The following is an 18,217-nucleotide window of genomic DNA, read 5'->3' as shown; positions in this document are numbered from 1 at the left end:
CATGATACACCCAAAAGTCAGAACTTTTCTCCAAAACACGATTCTTTCCTTCAAAGTTCAAACTTAGGGTCCGTTTGACTATGTGATATAAAATCATAATATAAAATCATGACATGAAGTTAAAGTTTTGTTTGGACATGCAATTTGAATTTTTTATGTTGTGTGTTTCTTATAAACATAAAAACCTTATAAGTTATAAAACTATTAAAATTGTCTCAATTCTTTATACGATATTACCAAATAAGCAAAAGTTTCCTAGTAGACTATTCATCAAACTTTAATTCAATAAAAAAAATTGAACATAAGTTGTAATGCATTAATCTTTAATATAATCCTCCCACATAGTATAAACAATCTCCTCACGTTGAACTTGCATTTCTCGATGATATGATAGGAAAGACTGACCAACATTGTTACTTTGAGTCATTTATTGGTAAATAAATTTGATAAAAAATAATGAATTTGGTGAATATAAATGGTAAAATAAGAATTGATTTGAAGTAATAATAAATTTTATATATATTTGTGAGAATGATCGTTATATATGAGAAATAAATAGTTTTAAAAGTAACGATATGAATTATAAATTTTATTTATATAGAAAATAAATAGTTAGTAGATATAAATGTGAGTTTTTCTTACAAAATATAAACTTGTGAGTCAATTTTTGTATTTGAAAATTCCCAAATCATGATTTGAAATTCTCAAATCATCCTTTTTGGAGATTTGAGATTTCATCAGCATAAAATTACATGTCCAAAGACTGATCTCATCTTATGATTTCATAACGTAATTTGAAATCGCAGGTCCAAACGTCTACTTAGTGCATTTGGTCATTGGAGTTGAAACTTAAATTTAGTGTTGATTTGAAATTAACGTTTATCTATGAAACGTAAGTATAAACATAATTTCAAATCATCACTTGAAATTTCACATTCTCCAATAAATAAATAAGATTTCAAACTTTTCTGACTATAAAACTTGATTCTTAAGTTTATATTTTGTAAACAGAAATCCATCATTAAAAAATTTACATAAAAAAATCATGTTCGTGTAAAGATAACCTAATGTCCATACTATGTAAGAGGATTATATTAAATGATAAATAGTTACTATTATTGTTGATTTATTGAACTAATAAATCTTTGTGAATTTTGTGTATTTTAAAATTTATAATAATACATAATTTCAAATATGTATTTATAAAAATAACATAAAAGATATATAATAAAATAATATAAAATGCGTAAAATACTATGTTATCTTATTTATGAACTAGGTGTTCATTCGTATCATATTTGTATCAAAGTTAGAATTTTTTTTTAAAAATCATTTCATGAATTATGAAATTTTCATTTGGATTAGAAAAAATACAAATTAAGAAAGTTTTGGCCGCACTCGCTATCACTGTTAACTGGACTGGGTAGACGCTTATCACCTGTTCCGTTCACGACGGTGCTTCGCCGGCAGTTACTCACTATGAAGTTGTTAGTGAAAAGTCAATTTTGGTGCTGATGTTGGAGTAGAAGTGTTATATGAAGTGAGGGTATAAATGTACTTTCATATTTAGAGTTGCTTCTTTCTTAAGCTACATTTCTTATAAAATAAAATAACACCTTTTGTCTTGGAGTGCTAACCCATATTTTATTTTTCCTTATTAACCCCATTTTTGTTGGCTTAAACTTCTCAAATTTCCTTTTCCCCAATTTCAAACCTAAAATGTTAGATTAGGGCTAAAATTTATCCCAATCTTCTCAAAACTCTTGGTGATTGGGCACAAACTAAGTAACTAGTAAGGTATGTACTGGACATTGATAACTGTTCAAGAGGTAAATGTGATTTTTTTGTTATGTTTGGTTCCATTTAGATTTTTGGACTGTTGAAGCTGCCCTAATTGAGAAGTATTGCTTCTCTGTGAGATGCTTGGTAACTTGATTTGGTGAAATGTAATAAAGTATTCAGTGTGATAGTCAAGGTGCATCTAAGTTGGCTAATGCCCTAAACCCTTATCAAGCAAAAAGTAGGTTTATGTGAGCTTATGTCATCAATATGTGAAGGGAAGTGATGAGGAAGGAGTGTAGTGGCTTTGAAGGTCTATAGTTGCTAACATTTAGGTTTTTCTTTTGTATGCATGTGTGTGTATATCTACTCCCAGCCAAGAGGAGGTTCCTTTGAGAGCTTTGAGTCCAACTATGAGGTTGAACCTGTTTGGATTGACTTATTTTAAGTGTCTTAAGCCAAAATTGCTTTTAAAAGCTTTTATAGTGTTTAGGTAAAACAAAAAGTGCTTTAAAGCAATTGTTTTAAGCCAAAAAGGTAAAAATAAGCCAAAAGCATAAGGTTGATTCCTAATTTTTGACTTATAAGCCCATCTAAACAGGCTCTAAGGGAGGAAGGAAGTGCAAACAATTGTTGTTCCCAAGAGGGGATTCGGATTTTCGAGTGAATTGTCTACCACGATGGGAATAAAAAGGGGGATAAATCAAATTAGAACATTGTTGCATAAATTGTTGTTCAAGTACTTTGCGAACAAGGTATATGAGTGTCTTATTTATAATAGGATGAGTTTTGAACAAATTGGAACTACTAAAACTCTATCATAATCTTTAAACCCCCAAAAAATTAACTCCCTCCCTTTGATATTAAATGACACTCATTCCTTGTTAGTCTATTTCATAAAAATGGCCCTTTTTTTTTATTTGAAAAGCCATTAACTTTGAAGTTTTGTTTTACTCTTAGGTTTTGTTTGGTACGTGTTCCAATTTTTGCATATTTGGTTGGTCAAAATTGTTAGAAAAATATTTTATCTAGGAAAATAAATTCTTTAAAAATGAGTAAAATGACTTTCTTAGTGGAAATAGGATAAACAAGTTTCATAGGTAACATTCCATACTCATCGTCTTCAACCCATTCATCCAATGTCCCCAACCTCCGCCCTTTGACCATTACACTCCGCCACCCCAAATCCCTACTCCCCACCCCGTTCCATCTCACAGTGTTTTGTTAGATTACATATAAATGTTCTTGGGATAATATTTGTTGGCTTACTTACCAAACACTAGAAAATAAGGAAGAAACCTCTTATTTTCCAAGAAATCATTTTCTAGGAAAACATATTCCTTCATACCAAACACATCCTTAATGACATGCTCCTTTAGCTATAGAAATGTCAATTAATCCACAAGTTTTAATGGTACTTTTGATATGTGTGAAACTTTTAATATTAAACTCCATGCTAGTCAAACACTGTCATATAAACTAAAATGGGGAGGGGGTAGTATTGATGGTATTTTTCGCTTTTGAAAAGATAAGAGTTTTTTCTAAACTATAGATTGTTTCTTCAGTAAGATAAAGAAGAAGAACATAAAAAGTACTCCCTCTATCCAAATTTACGACACAGTTTCCTTTCTAGTCAGTCCCGAAAAGAATTGACACATTTCCTTATATTTTACCCATGTTGGGTCCCACTTATTTGGCAAAAAACCCACAAAGGTGTACTTTTTTTATTTAGAAATTCATTTATTTTAAGGGTGGGTTTGAATATTGCGAAGTCTTCGTAGTTTTCTTAAATTTCGTGTCTAGTCAAATTACATCACATAAATTGGGATTGAGGGAATTGAGGGAGTAGAAGATAATGATAAAGATCTCGTCACGATGTACATCAGGTGTTGGCTTAATTTGCTGTTTGGATTTTTGAATGACAAGTCAACCTGGAAAATATTTACTTCCTCGCTGCCTCCAGCTTTTGCTTATTTTGCCAGTTGGCTTTACTAATGTTCGTGACCTTCACAAGGTAGGGTAAGACTGCATTCATACCACCCTCCCCAGACCCCACTTGTGGGACTATATTGGGTTTGTTGCTTAACTATTATTGGATGGACTTTGTGAAACTAAATAAAGTTAAGTTTTAGTGCTTGCTGAATTGAAAAGCTGGCTGCAGTGGTGGAGCTAAAGGTGAGGAAGGAAGCGGTTTCAATTGAATCCCCTTCATCCGGAATTTACAGTGTGCTAGTAGTGTACAAAAATATGTGTTCTTTCGTATATATAACTGGTGAATCCTTAGCATAAAAGAACTTTCTAGGTATAGTTTTTTGTTTTTATTTCTTTGAATCCTTTGTTAGGATTCTGGCTCCAACAATTAATTAGCTGAACTGGTTGTTGTATTTCTTCCGTGCTTTAGGCCCTATATAATGCTCATTACTAGGTGACAAAATAGTATTTTGTTCATCTTGTCCCTTTGAATGAAATTCTAGATGTACAAATTGTAACTTCCCTGCTAAAAATTAAACAAGTTTAGTCGTGTTACAGGCATGGAGGTGGAAATACAGACACTAGTCCCCTGGTCAAGTATAATTGGACTTTAACTTACAGGACTTCCTGAGTAAGAATAGTATATGGCATGTGTGAAGAGTTTCGTCTAACAATGTCCTTTTGTCTGTCTTTGTCTCCGGACATCTCTGAAATTTTGGTCACCTAGTCTTTAAAGCTAAGTTGCTCGGACTCTTTGAATATGTCGCCGCACTCACGTTGGATCCTCCAAAAATGCACTATTTTTGAAGGATCTAACACACACCTGACGACATTTTTGAAGAGTCCGAGCAACATAACTTTAAAGTCCTATGCAGGCCACCTTCTAGCTTTAAAATCCTTATTCCTGACTTTTGTTTGTGGAATATATTATTTTCAGTTATTTAATTCCTTTTCAATCCTTAGGGAGTTTGACAAACATTATTGACTTGTTCAGCAATGATCCTGCAGGGGTGGATGTGAAGGCTCCTAAATTTTGGCAGTTGGTTTCGAAGGTCATGCAACTGAAGGAATACCAAGAAACTGAATTATCATGCAACCAGAATACCAAACCAGTAGTCAAAGGCAAGATGTTGAAAGCATCGGACATAGTGGAACCACTCTACTGGAGAAAGAGCACTCTCCAATTGATGCCTCAAGCCTCTCTATGTCACCTATATGTGCAGCACCTCTTTGCCGCCAGTTTTGGAAAGCTGGAAACTATGATTCCGGACTTATTTACAAGTCGTCCTCTAAAAGTATTCTTCTTTCAAGATGCTTTGATGACTTTAAAGATTCTATTAATGATGAGTCTGGCAGTGATTGCCTACTGCTTTTAAATTATTTGAAGTGATACTTTCACCTATTTTCTTCCTTTTCCTGCTAGTTAAAGTATGTATGTGAGGCTTCATGTCCATTAACTCACCAACTAATTCTGGGTGAAGTATGCATTTTACATCTCCATTATCTGTTATCTGACTTGTGGTTTCTTTTGGAAGATGGGACTAGTTTCCTGCGTGTTCACCCAAAGTTCCTTCACTCAAATGCCACTTCACATAAATGGGCATTTGGGGGTATGTATTCTTGTCAATGTCTTAGGCTACATTGCTTGAAGAGCTTAGACATATCACAAGTAGCCACCCAACAGAATTTCTGACTTTCACTTGCTTTCCTTGTGTTCTATTTTGTAGCCATAGCTGAACTGCTTGACAACGCTGTTGATGAGGTAAATTGCTGCTCTAGCTTCTTAGTTTTTCTCTGTTTTGTTTCCTTTGGTCATGAAATCATGCAAGTCCCTTCAATTTTCCGCTGCGCTGTGGAAAAATTGCCAACATACTTAGTATATGGATGTTATTCTTGTTGTGAAGTTTTCATGCTCTTATCTACTGAACCCTATTTTTGTTTAGAAGTCCTAATTGTGATGTCTTTGACCTACTTTTTTGTTTGAAAAACCTAAAGTAAGTGAAACATCTATGTTTAACCTATATTGTCACTCCGTTTGATCGGAATTTTAAGTTTGTTGATGTAGAGCAAAAGGACACGGGGTTAACCAAAGCTAGCTCATGAGGTGGGAGTTGCCAATACCACATAAGGAGACAAGAGTCTGTTCCAATGTGGTACATTCTAACTTCCCCATTGTACACCAAGGTTGGGATATTTGAAGCGTAGACGATATAATGTATGACCCAAACATTGGGTAAACTAACAATAGGGATGAGTCTGGTTATGATACCATATAAAGAAAATGGATCTAGGGTCTAACCTGACCCCCAAAACTAGCTAATAAAGTGAGGATTGCCTAAGACCATATTAGGAGACAATAATCTGTTCTGCTCAACATTTGGGGATTCTAACTGTTGACATGAGTAGCAATGTAAGATAATGTGATATAATTCTAGTCTAGTGAGTTAACTCCTTTTTCAAGGCTCTTCCCTTTTTTGATGGCGAATCTTGATTGATTGACACTAGGTACCGATTGCAATCTCTTTTCTTATGAGAACTACAAATAATTCTCATGAATAAGCTTTACTCTTCCTTAAGGAGATGGGGAGGCAATAGGTCCCGAGCAGCTTTAACCTACTCTATTCCTCCATTTGCCTATCTGATGAGCTTGTCTTTTGGTTAAGGCCCGTTTGTTTTATATTAAGATTAAGATAAGATGTTTGAAATTGAATATTAAGATATTGTATTAAGATCTAAATACTAAATAACTAAAGATTGTTCATGACCCGTTTGGCCATGAGAATTCACTTTTTCAGAAATTTATTTCACTTAATTTGAAAATCAATATTTGACCGTAAAAATTTCAAATACAACTTGATGTTGTACTTGAAATTTAGAAAACACCAAAAACCCTGATTTCACCTTTTTTTCACTTTATAAATTTTTATTTTTCAAATTTACCCTAAATTTTTTATTTTTATAAAATAACGTCATTTAAATTATATTTATGTTCAAATCACATTTCATGTTCTTCTAAAAAAAACATTCAAATTCTAAATATTAAAAAGTATGGCCAAACACAACTCCAACTCCAACTCCAACTTTGAGAATTCCAAATAAAGTGATTTTTTTTGTTTTCATGGCTAAGCGCCCACTTATTTTCTCGACATTGAAATGCATAAAAATTTTCGCTATTTAAAAACTAATAATTATGAAATTCAAACAAAATACTGCTTAATCTAATACTATACCAACTATTTTTTTTAAAAAAAACTATGTGGTAGTTGATAGTAGGGATAGGCACATTGATGGTTGTGGCGGCTGATTGAGAGTGGTGGATGGTGATGGTGGTTTCGTATAGTATATAGTGGTTGATGGTAGTAGTGGTGCTGATGGTGGTGATTGTTTGCAATGATAGATGATTGTTGTGGTAATGGCAGTTGGTGGTGATGATTGTAAATGGTTGCTAGTAGTAGTGAGGCTGATTGTAGTTATTGAAGGCAGTGGTGTTTGTGGATGGTGGGAGGCTGTTGTTGCTGCAGTAATAGTTGATAGTGGTGGCCGGATGCTAGAGGTGAAATGTCATCTTTGTAGAAATACTTGAATTAATAGCATAGTAATGATAATAAGACTTTGTTATAGGTCTTAATCATTCTGTTCTATTTAGACCCAATAAGTGGTCGTAAATAAAAAAAAATGCTCTTTTATGTGTGCCTCTCAATTCAATTAGAGATCTCTTTTATCTTTTGACATATAGATGACAATATCAGGGATTATAATTAGTCAAAAATGTGATAATATTGTAACTCATGGATCTCATGCAGTTGGGTAATGTGCTTACTATTTTTATTTTTGAATTCCATCTTTCATTGATGGTAACAGATACAAAATGGGGCCACCTATGCCATTATAGATAAAATGTTAAATCCGAAGGATGGAACTTCAGCTTTGTTAATTCAAGGTATTCCACATCTTTCTGTTTTTTCTTTGTTTGTGATTGTGAAGTTTGTTCTTCTTGTTGAACAACTGTCAGTACGAGATTGTGACTTTGTCTGATATTCTACTAGATGATGGTGGTGGAATGAACCAAGAAGCCATGCGATGCTGTCTGAGTTTTGGATTTTCAGATAAGAAGTCCAAATCAGCCATTGGACAGTGTATGGATATTAAGTAATTATTGTTACTTTATTGTTTTCCCATTTCTTTTTATACAAGTATTACACCTCCTTTTCAGATGGAAACGGTTTTAAGACAAGTTCGATGAGACTTGGGGCTGACGTTGTTGTCTTCAGCCGCTGTATGAAGAACAGGTTTGATACCAGTGAACTATAGCTGCACGTGCTGTATACTTTTTTTCCTTCTTTTGACCTGAGAGAACTTTACACTATTGAGCAGTCAATAGTGTGGTGTGTCTCTTCCTTTAGGTTATGCAGTTAGTTGGAGAGAGATGCTGATGTATCTCTACACAGCATTACAACTTTGTATAATAGGGGTTTTATGGTCTTGTGTTCGACATAATAATCTTGATTTTTGACTTGTTGAAGTGAAGGAAGAAGTTTCCTACATACACCTTGAAGGAGTTGAAATTAGGGGGTAATATTTTGCTTGCAACTGCTTGTTAGTTTGGTTTGATCTGTTACTGATTTAAGCGTTATTATTAAAACCACCGTTTCATCTCTTAGAGTGATGGATGTAATGTGAAGCGAGGAGTTATCCTTCATGGGTGAACTCCTACACGCTTCAAAGAAGTGTGCACTTCAAATAATGATGCACAAATGATCTCAACGAGAAGGCGATCTATTCCTTAAATTGTAGTTATCTTAATTGCAATTTGATTATTATAGTACAGAAAACAACTATTTTTTTTATAACTTTGGCGAAATTCATAGATGTCTCACTCAAAGATAGACGCTTTTTTTGTCAGTGATCAAATTGACATCTCTTCTTAGAGGAAGTGTATCTCTTATGACACTCTGACAAGACCATATGTGTGAAGTGCGAATGCTTCTGATGTGTCAAACAAACAAATCAGTGATCGACAAGTGTATAAAAAAAAGTAATTGTAACTTTTATTATTACTCTTTTCTTAAAGAAAAAGACTACCCCCATCCCCGCCCCCCTCTTTTTTTCTTTCTTTTTTTTTGAAACTGGTAATGTTGTATTCCTCAGCATTAAGGATATGCTGGAGACCTTCAAAAGAGGAACAAGACAAAAAAAAAAAAGAGAGAAGGGGAGAAACTACTTACAGAGAGCCTAACATAACAGATCTACCCCACTCTTCTTCTTCTTCCAAGATTAGCCCCCTGTCCCTGCCAATGCTCGCCGCTTCGCTCCACCAGCCTCGTCCCCCTCTTCTCCGCTCCTCCGTCCCCTCCCTGCCTCTATTCTTCTTTCAAAATCTACTCCCTGTTATTGTTCTTCTCCCTTCTCTCTCCACCCCTGCTGTGGATATGTTTATTTTGGTGAATATGTGGTGGTGATATTGTTTTTGTTAGGATGGTGGCCAGAGGGTGTTGGTGTTGGGGTGAAGAAGTGGGGTTCACACGGAAAAAAACATAATTTTAAGGGTCTTCATGCGCCTGAAGTTGAGTGGAAAATACAATTTTTGCTGTTTCAGCATGAGGGGTTCACGGTCACACTTATGCCAAGAAGTGTCTAGTCATGGGTAAAGTTTAGGTGTTCTAAATGGTATTTGGTGTCAAAATAGAGTGTCTATCCATGTATTTCACCTATTCTTATTTTGTAAATTACGTGCTTTACTTCAACGAAGCATACACTTCACTTCTCGCTTTCCACTTCAAGCCCTAGGGGCCTTGTCGCTTCTTGTGCAAAACAAGAAAATTGGATTTAAGAGTTCCAGGACAAACTCTTTCACCAAATTAACTTGAGACCAAATTGGAGTTTGTCATAAGTTTTAGGAATTAAAGGTATTGTTTTCTCTCTCGCTTTCCTCTTCTTATTTTTCCGTTCTCTTTTTAGATTTCTCTTTTGCCCTTGTGGAGAAGAAGAGAAAAAGAGGTTCACTGTCAAAGTGAGATTTGTTTTACTTTAGGATAACTCAACACAGGAAGGAATTTTCTTTTATAAACAAGGTGAATGTACACTTTGAGATGCACTAGTCTTAGAAGAGATATTACTCCTTCCACCTCAAAAGTTTTCTTTTTGGAAAAAAAAATGAGATGGAGGGAGTAAGTATCTCTTCTTGGGACCGGTAGCATTTAAAAAGCAGAAAGGATTGCTCTTTCTTCTTTTCCTTTGAATACCTAGGGGATACCTTAGGCTATTCCTCCTTTGGAACATGGACTCATTGTTTTCTTTTCTATTTCCTGAATGGTCAGTTTATGTAAGATACTACTTATATTCATTCTAACGGTGAATAAAAGCATCATCTTTTTTGGTCAACGAGTTTCTGACAGTCTCTTTTGAACATTAATCTTTTAATTTCTTTACATTGCTACTGTGAGCAGGAAATTGACGCAAAGTGTCGGTCTTCTCTCTTTTACATTTTTGACACGAGCAGGCCTTGATAGAATAGTGGTACCTATGGTGAGCCTCTTCATTTGCCTTTCAAAGCATTTTGGTGTAATCGACAAGTAATTGGATTGGTTATTTGATCTACAAGCATTTATTTATTCTGAAAATCCCGTTCAGTCCCTTTTTTTCTCAAGACAGCCCCTTTCTTTTTTATGTTCTCAGCACACCTGCGACAACATGAGCAATGGTACTTGTGTATTTGTGGTTTCGTTGAATGCATTAAGTTAACCTTTAGAATGTAGGTGCAAGTTTTACCTTGTCCATATCCTTTTAAATTGTTTGGGATGCTATCTCTCATAGACTAACCCTCGCCAATAGGAGTGGCTCGAGGGCAAGGCAAATGAAGTCATTGCCTTATGCCCCAAAAGTTAAAAGGCCCCAAAAATACTATGTACTAATTAATTACATGCAATGTTATTTATATAATAAATTGACAATCTTTAGAGATAAAAAAAAAATAAGGTTCAATTGGAATAGCAAGGTTTAACCATGTAATTTATTTGCTTCCTACTTTTGAATCTATTTCATGTATTACTTCATTTACATGCAATTTGCATCATCAAAGTGAAAAAAATTGTTTACGTGCAACAACAACAAACCCAGTGTAATCCCCACATGTGGGGTCTAAGGAGGGTAGAGTGTACGCATACCTTGCCCCCTACCTTGAGAAGGTAGTGGTTGTTTCTGAAAGTTCCTCAGCTCAAAGAACAATAAAAAAGAGACAGTAGCAACAAGCAGAAACAACATCAAGATAATAAGATAACCGAGGCTAAGGAACAACATGTAGAAGTAGAAATTGAAAAATAATGAAAAACAAGAATAATACTGATACACAGGGAAAGGAAAAGAAATTCACCTGACTACCTACTAATCCTCTACCTTAATTTTCAACCTCCACCCCTCATATCAAGGGTCATGTCCTTGATGAGCTGCAGTTGCGACATATCCTGCCTAATCACTTCACACCTCACCTCAATAATACTTCTTTGGCTTAGCCTCCCCCCCCTCCCCCACATCCCTTAAGCCCATTATGACCAACCACTCACACCTCCTAACCGGGGCAACATCTCATCCTCCACAGGGTGAAACCAAAATTTGTTACGAGTAATTTGAGATTTTGAGAAAATTGAGGTGGGAAATGATTGTAGAATGTTGAAAGTTGAATAACTCTTTAGTGGCTAGTCAGTTGCCAGTCTATTATTTTAACTTCTTTGCTCATATGATACAGATTGATTATGAGTTCATGTCAGCAACTAGCAAATGGACTTCAATCTGCAGTGAACAGCATTTTGTGAACAATCTCTCATTGTTGTTGCAGTGGTCTCCATTTTCAACTGAGGAAGAGCTTCTTAAGCAAGTGAGTCTAAACCTGCATCAAATTTGCCTGTTCTTTTTTTTTTTTCATTATTATTATTTTTAAGATGAAGTAATTGATTCCATTCATGGCATCAACAAGATGCAAAGTAGTTACAAAAGAGTGAGCACTAGTATGTCATCTCTAGTACACTATCATAGAGCAAACAAAATCTTAAAAGCTATCAGGGGAATCCATTGGGGACAAAAAAACCTAATGGTATAAATACAAAAGACAGTTAACTTTGAGCATAGATTGGCTAGTTGAGAGGGCATCAAAACATCTTCTATTTCTTTCATTCTTAAGTCCAAAAAATGTCATCTTGTATCATCTTCCAAATCTTTTTGATGGTGCTGTCAACTGTCCAGTGGCTCCAGCATTCAAAAACTTCCCTGATAGTGTTGGCCATTGCCCATCTGAGGCCAAAAAGGGTGAGGAACATGTGCCATAAGTTCTGCAGCAGCCGGACACTGCAGAAATGGATGGCTATGAGTTTCTACTTCTCTGTTGCACATGTGGCATCTATTCACAATCTAAATCTTCCTCTTTTTAAGGTTGTCCTGTGTTAGAATGGCTTCATGCATTGCTCTCATCCATATGCCGTTAAATACTCCATAAAATTCAGATTTATCTTGTATTAGACATTCTTCCATATACAGAACGTGTAATTAATTATAGTTATGCTGATGGTGTTTTGGTTATGTTGGAGAGTGATTTGACATGTAAGAAAGGGCTAAAGTGTGTGGAATAGCAAGGGCATGTGACTAGGGGAACATCTGGTGCATGAGTTAGAACATCTAAACACGTGCTTTCTTGTCATTATGAAAATGTGTTCTGGTTCTTCTTCCTTTGGTGCTTGAAAAATTCAGGATGTCATGGTGGTTTGATGCTCAGAATTCTAGAGTCTATTTGAAACTGTTCACACTGAAAGTTGCCTAGGCCTAGTTACTTCAATATTCTATTCGTGGACTTTCTTCATCTCTAATCACCTCATCAGAATAAATGTTTAAATACTTACCTTATCCATTGACCAGCTGTCTTAGATTTATAAGCCATTTTCCCTTTTTTCTCAAGGTGTTGGAGGGCTTGATTTTGTTACCGTTCTAAGTTTCCTGGATGGCTGGACCTATATTGATTAGATGAAACATTGCATTTTCTATATTCTGATTATGTTGCTAGATACTGTTATCGTTCTAGAGAATTTTCTATCTGAATGCTAAAGGAGAGGGGGGGGTTGGGACTGGAAGGCATGTGAGCAGGGAATCAGTCATGCATAACTTAGAGATCCTATAAATATTGTTGCAGGTTGTTCTGGATCTTTAATATACCAAGTTATGTCTATTTGATTCTTTTTCTCTGTGTTACTATTGTTGATATAACCTTTTTTCTACCAACCATTTCTTTTCCCTTCACAGTTTGATAGCATTGGTGATCATGGCTCGAAGATCATAATCTACAATTTGTGGCTAAATGATGAAGGAAAAATGGAGCTCGACTTCTACTCAGACCCTGAGGTTTGATTTCTTCTTTCTAAACTAATTTTCCCGTTTGGAATTTCTAGCCCTGTTACTTACCATAATAGGACTACTTCTATTACAATAAGCAGGATATTCGTATCTCTTGTGATGCAGAAAGTGGTAAAAGTTACTCCCGCATGTCAGTAAGTGACCTGCATCTTGCCAACACTCTTCGATATTCACTCCGAGTAAGTTCTTTAATGATCAAGATGCACTTGAAGTTTCTTCATTCAAGGAGATCCCTAATTTCTAACTCTTTTGTGTTCTCTTCTAACAGGCATATTTATCTATCTTGTACTTGCGAATCCCAGAAAACTTTTGCATATGGCTGTGCGGGCAGATTGTAGAGTATCATAACATTGCCAATGATCTCAAGTATCGAGAATTTATCTTGTACAAACCTCAGAATGGTGGATGCGAAGAGGTTTCCACTAGTTTGTCTTTGATATGAGAGAACTTAGTCAAACATAGTGTAAAGTAAATCATTGACAACATTGATCGGAGCCTTCTCTTTTCCTCTATTTATTTTTCAGAACAGTATATGCTCTTTTCCTCTATTTTATTTGTCAGAACCATGCGCCGCCTGCTGGCCATCGGGGAATTCTCGGTTATTTAAAAAAAATAGGGTCTTTATATTGTTCATTTATTCTTTTAATCTGCTTATGATTGAAAAGAGGCCTATATATAGTTACACACGCAACATATATGTACATTTTTTGAAACAAAATGTATAAACGCGTAAAGGGGTAGTTTGAGTTAAAACATTAATGGAACTTCTCCGAAGGATAAAAAGGATAATTTGAGTCAACTAAATGGAGGACGTAATACTACTGTAGAAATGATATTTTTGGAGAGCTACATAGTACAGTTTTTCTAAGATTCTTAAATTGTTATTTTTTGTTCTTTGCAGGGTTCCGTCATTACTTCCATTGGTTTCCTAAAGGAAGCTCCACTGGTGAATATTCATGGTTTCAATGTCTACCACAAGAATCGTTTGATACTGGTGTGTTTCCTCTATGCAATGTTTTGATTTTGTAAATGGTGCTTTGCCTTGTCTATCACCTTCAGAAATTTCCGCACTTCTTTCCAAGCCGGGTCACACTTTTCAAAAACATAGCTTTTTAGGTGGACTCTAGGACTTGATAATGACTGAAATTAATGAGTAAAATTGTAAATGGTAAAAATCCCACCTTTGTTCCTACAAAATTATTTTGCATAGATGTTCAGACCTTCACCGCTTATTAGGAACCCAATAATCTGATGAAAAAAGAAAATGAAAAAAAGGACAAGAAGGAAAATGGATGAGGACCTGATACATATGCAGTATTAAGGAAAAGGATTTCTAAATATAAACTGTTTGCTGCGGGTCTGAATAAGTGTTTCAGTATTAGTTCTGTTACACTCTTAGTTATGTATTCCTCTGTACACGTGACCTTTCCTTGAACATGCCTTTGGTAACACTCAAATTTTCCTTCCATTTTTTGAAGTCTTTTACTTATCAACTAATGTTAAATGTACATTCTGCACTTAACCTGGTTTTGGGACAAGTGTACGGTATGCACTGTGTTTATAATCCTTTGATAAATGATCTTCAGAGCCTATATATTTTCTCTTGAAAGTTCCCATTCGTTTCTTTGCAGCCATTTTGGCACGTGGTAGTAGGCATTTCTGTCAATAGAAGCAGAGGGGTTGTAGGTAAGCCTATGGAGCTTTTCTTTTCTACTTGTATGGTGTTCAATCCTTCTGTCAATTACTGGCTGGAAAAGGTGCTAACTAGTTTACTTGCCTTTTTTAGGTGTTCTAGAAGCAAATTTTATTAAGCCAACTCATAATAAACAGGACTTTGAGAAAACTCCCCTCTTTCACAAGCTTGAGCACCGATTAAAGGAGATGACATGGGAGTACTGGTAAGCTATTCTTTGAGAGAATTCGCCTACAAAGTTCTGTATAGCACTCTGCTGATGCGCTCCTATAATTGGACAGCCAGTTTACCTTACTTCTGCACATGGATCATACATCTGTATACTGTTGTTTAGGCACTGAACTGAATTGCTTATGTTCTTAGACAGCCTATTCTATGCACAAATTTTTGTTTTCAGCAAGGAATTCTCAAATTTGTGCTTGTCTTTTTGTGTGATTCTCGGTAATTGAGTTTTTATCTGATGCTTGAATGCTTCTATGTATTATATTTGTTTTTGACAGGGACCATCACTGTGGATTAATTGGTTATCATGCAACTAAACAGCTTCGTGCACCTTCTCAGGATTCACCGCAATCTAGAAAGAAACATGGTACGCATCACCCCATTCTGTTGAGAAAAACTAGGGCTTAAACTGCTGTATTGTAATATGTCCATTGGACATTTTTAAGTATTTGATCAGATTAGGGGGACAGATGGAGACAGAAGAGAGTAACAATTCATATTAGATGTTTGTTTGGGAACTTATTGCTGTCTCCAGTCTTGCATGTTTTCATAGATCCCATTTCCATGTACTTATATGATTGTATGCATTGGACACACAGTATTGATGTATAAACTTCACTATGATCTCTTGAGGTTTGTTCAACTTGCATTTTACCTCCATTTGCTATCAAAATAGGTCTAACACTTAGCCATTTAACAAACTGATCCTTGAGTTTGTACTATACTTGCTAGCTATGTCAGTTCTTCGTTTTCCCTCACAAAAGTAATGTTAAATGTTTTTATCAGCTCTAAACACTTTTTGTCCTAAGCATCGTGTCATGTACTCTCTCTTGTGACTTACAGCAACCGCAAAAAGGAAAAACTGTGATCATCAAATAGAACCTGAAATTTTGAAACAGAAGGCGGGGTTAAGTGTAAATCTACCTGATCCTGAGTCTATTCAAAATCCGGTTTGTGTCTTGAACTTTCCTCCACCTACTTTGACTTCATTAATTGGCTGTGAAACGTAGCATTATGTTTTACCACATCTTTATTGTCCTATCGTGCATTTGATGTCACATTTACTGCTACTGTTTTAATCTCTTTTTTGTGTTTAAATGAACATAGCCTGCAACCACTATCACAAGTCCCTTGGAAGATCAAGAGATGGTCCTCCTCCTTAAAGAGAATAAAAGGCTCCATGCAAGGTGTGTTCAAAATGTGTCAATTGACTTCTTCTCTATCATAATTACCATCATGGCGGTGTTAGATTGGACGAGGAGTTTAATAAAGAATGAAATTTTTTTGACACAACATAAATAATATAGAAGAAGTTTGTGTTTTTTAATGTCATGCCTTTTTTTCTTTTATTTTTCTTTTTTTGGTTTTATTGTCATGTCATTAAGTGATAAATGAGAATGTTAAAGTATACAACTTGTCAATAATAAAAAGGTATCACAAAAATGAAAATGTTACTCCCTCTGTTTCATTTTATGTGTTCATAGTTTGACTTTTGATAAGAAATCTTTTGAATTTCGTGGTCTTAAACTAAGACGCATGTAGTATACAAAGTGTCATTTGAATCATGTGGTCTTAAACATGTTTTATGAGATATTGTAATTAAAGAGTTATTAAAAATAAAAAGTACCATTCTCTTTTAAACAGACCAAAAGGGAAGTAAGATACATAAATTGAAACAAATGGAATATATATATATAATAATGGAATGGAAGAGGAGTAGCATGATAGAATTCTATATAAGGGGGGTTGCTCAGATGGTAAGCACCCTCCACCTTCAATCCTATGGTTTTAGGTTCGAGTCACCAAGAAAGCAAAATGGTGGGAGCTCCCAAGGAGAGGTATAAAAAGACATGATAGAATTCCAATTGCAGCCGAACTTTAGGAAAGGGTACATGTCATAAGTTCATAATTGCCAGCAGTTTGCATTCTCCCATGTGAAGAACCTCGTGGAGTTGTAACTTCTTACATACTACCTTTTCAGATTCTCTTTTCTGAAGTTCCTTTCATGTGGTTTTTCTGTGTCTCAGATGCTTGGAAATTGAGAAGAAGGAAGAGGAATTTAATGCCAAGGTAATTTTAATAGAATTGCAGACCTGTTATATTTTGATGTTTGAAAGACACATGCTATATATCATTTGTAGCAGTTGAACAGCAGCATCTAGTTTCAAGTTTTTGCGCTAGTATATTATGAAAGATCAGCTGGGAACATGTAATTTTTTTTTTTTATGTATGTAGGTAACTTTGCTAAGGAAGGAACTAAAAGAAGAACAACGTAAATATGCCCGCTTGCTAGTTCAATCAGCAGTGCTGGAGAACTCCAAGAGGGAGCATACTGTTATAATTGTATAGATGAGCTTGCTATATTGCTTCTAATATTGTTTTTGTAAATTTATATTTCTGGTTTACAAAAAAATTCCATGATATGTGCTTGTTAGAATGGAGAGCTAATGATCTCTCCTATGTTGCCCTTTTTCAACTTCCGCTGGGGAGAGTTATTTCTGTTTTTGTCAAAATGGGATTAGGACTATGTTGTCTAGGTCCAACAGTAAAGTTGTAGCTATGCGACTAGAACATCATGGTTCAAACCCCAACCATAGAAACTATATGATTTGACTCTTCTCTGGTCCTTGTGCATAGCGAGATTTTAGTACACCAGGTAACTCTTTAGTTGTTGTGTTCATGTGTTAGAGAAGAAAAGTAAAGCAAAATTAGTGATCTTGGAAGTCATATAAGTAAGCTGGCTAATTTTATTTGGCCAAGTGAAATAAGTCTTTGTCAAGTATTGTCCAGGCCAATTTGGTACATATGATTGTATATGAATATTGTTACATCAATGTAAAAGTTGGGACTAAATACAACTTTAATATCTTGAAGGAAGTGAGAAAAAACAAAGCATGATCAAGAAAAAGCAATTACAACCAAAACAACAATAAGAAGAAGAAGGCAACTGCGATAGCAAAAGTAATTAGCGGATTGATTTTAGGAAAAAAGTTATAAATTCAAAAATATTTAACTCGAAACTTTTATTCCACTCAAACGGTACGTATTCAATTTTATTCTTGAACTTTCTAGTCATATTCCGTTCTCCCTTCACCACAAAATGGACACTGGGGGTTAAGTAGTTTCCATTTCCTTATCGTCCAGTGACTTTCGAACTTC

The 18,217-nt window shown here is 35.1% G+C and overlaps 1 protein-coding gene across 7 annotated transcripts; it reads left to right on the top strand.

Moving 5' to 3' along the window:
- Window positions 1-1,640: 1,640 nt before the first annotated feature.
- LOC125872174 (protein MICRORCHIDIA 6-like) lies at window positions 1,641-17,564 on the top strand. Of its 7 annotated transcripts, none has more exons than XM_049552872.1 (20): window positions 1,641-1,797; window positions 4,759-5,045; window positions 5,286-5,360; window positions 5,478-5,512; window positions 7,612-7,690; window positions 7,797-7,886; window positions 7,964-8,039; window positions 10,197-10,275; window positions 11,492-11,620; window positions 13,033-13,131; window positions 13,224-13,322; window positions 13,412-13,558; window positions 14,045-14,137; window positions 14,775-14,829; window positions 14,930-15,041; window positions 15,337-15,425; window positions 15,902-16,008; window positions 16,166-16,245; window positions 17,086-17,128; window positions 17,294-17,564. In XM_049552872.1, the coding sequence occupies exons 2-20, from the start codon at window positions 4,841-4,843 to the stop codon at window positions 17,405-17,407; spliced, it is 1,806 nt and encodes a 601-aa protein (XP_049408829.1). In that variant the 5' UTR covers window positions 1,641-1,797; window positions 4,759-4,840; the 3' UTR covers window positions 17,408-17,564. The 7 variants fall into 7 exon arrangements, with proteins under 7 accessions (XP_049408829.1, XP_049408830.1, XP_049408828.1 ...); XM_049552873.1 differs by having other exon boundaries at window positions 4,745-5,045; XM_049552871.1 differs by having other exon boundaries at window positions 1,641-1,829.
- Window positions 17,565-18,217: the final 653 nt, after the last annotated feature.

This window comes from Solanum stenotomum, chromosome 8 (genome assembly GCF_019186545.1).
Source record: "Solanum stenotomum isolate F172 chromosome 8, ASM1918654v1, whole genome shotgun sequence".
Taxonomy (NCBI): Eukaryota; Viridiplantae; Streptophyta; class Magnoliopsida; order Solanales; family Solanaceae; genus Solanum; species Solanum stenotomum.
This window is presented reverse-complemented; position numbering and strand designations above follow the sequence as displayed.

Coding starts and splice junctions, on each gene's coding strand:
- LOC125872174 (XM_049552872.1), top strand. CDS start 4,841: ATGCAACCAGAATACCAAACCAGTAGTCAAAGGCAAGATGTTGAAAGC. Junction 5,513..7,611: donor TTGACAACGCTGTTGATGAG/GTAAATTGCTGC, acceptor TGATGGTAACAG/ATACAAAATGGGGCCACCTA. Junction 10,276..11,491: donor ATAGAATAGTGGTACCTATG/GTGAGCCTCTTC, acceptor CATATGATACAG/ATTGATTATGAGTTCATGTC.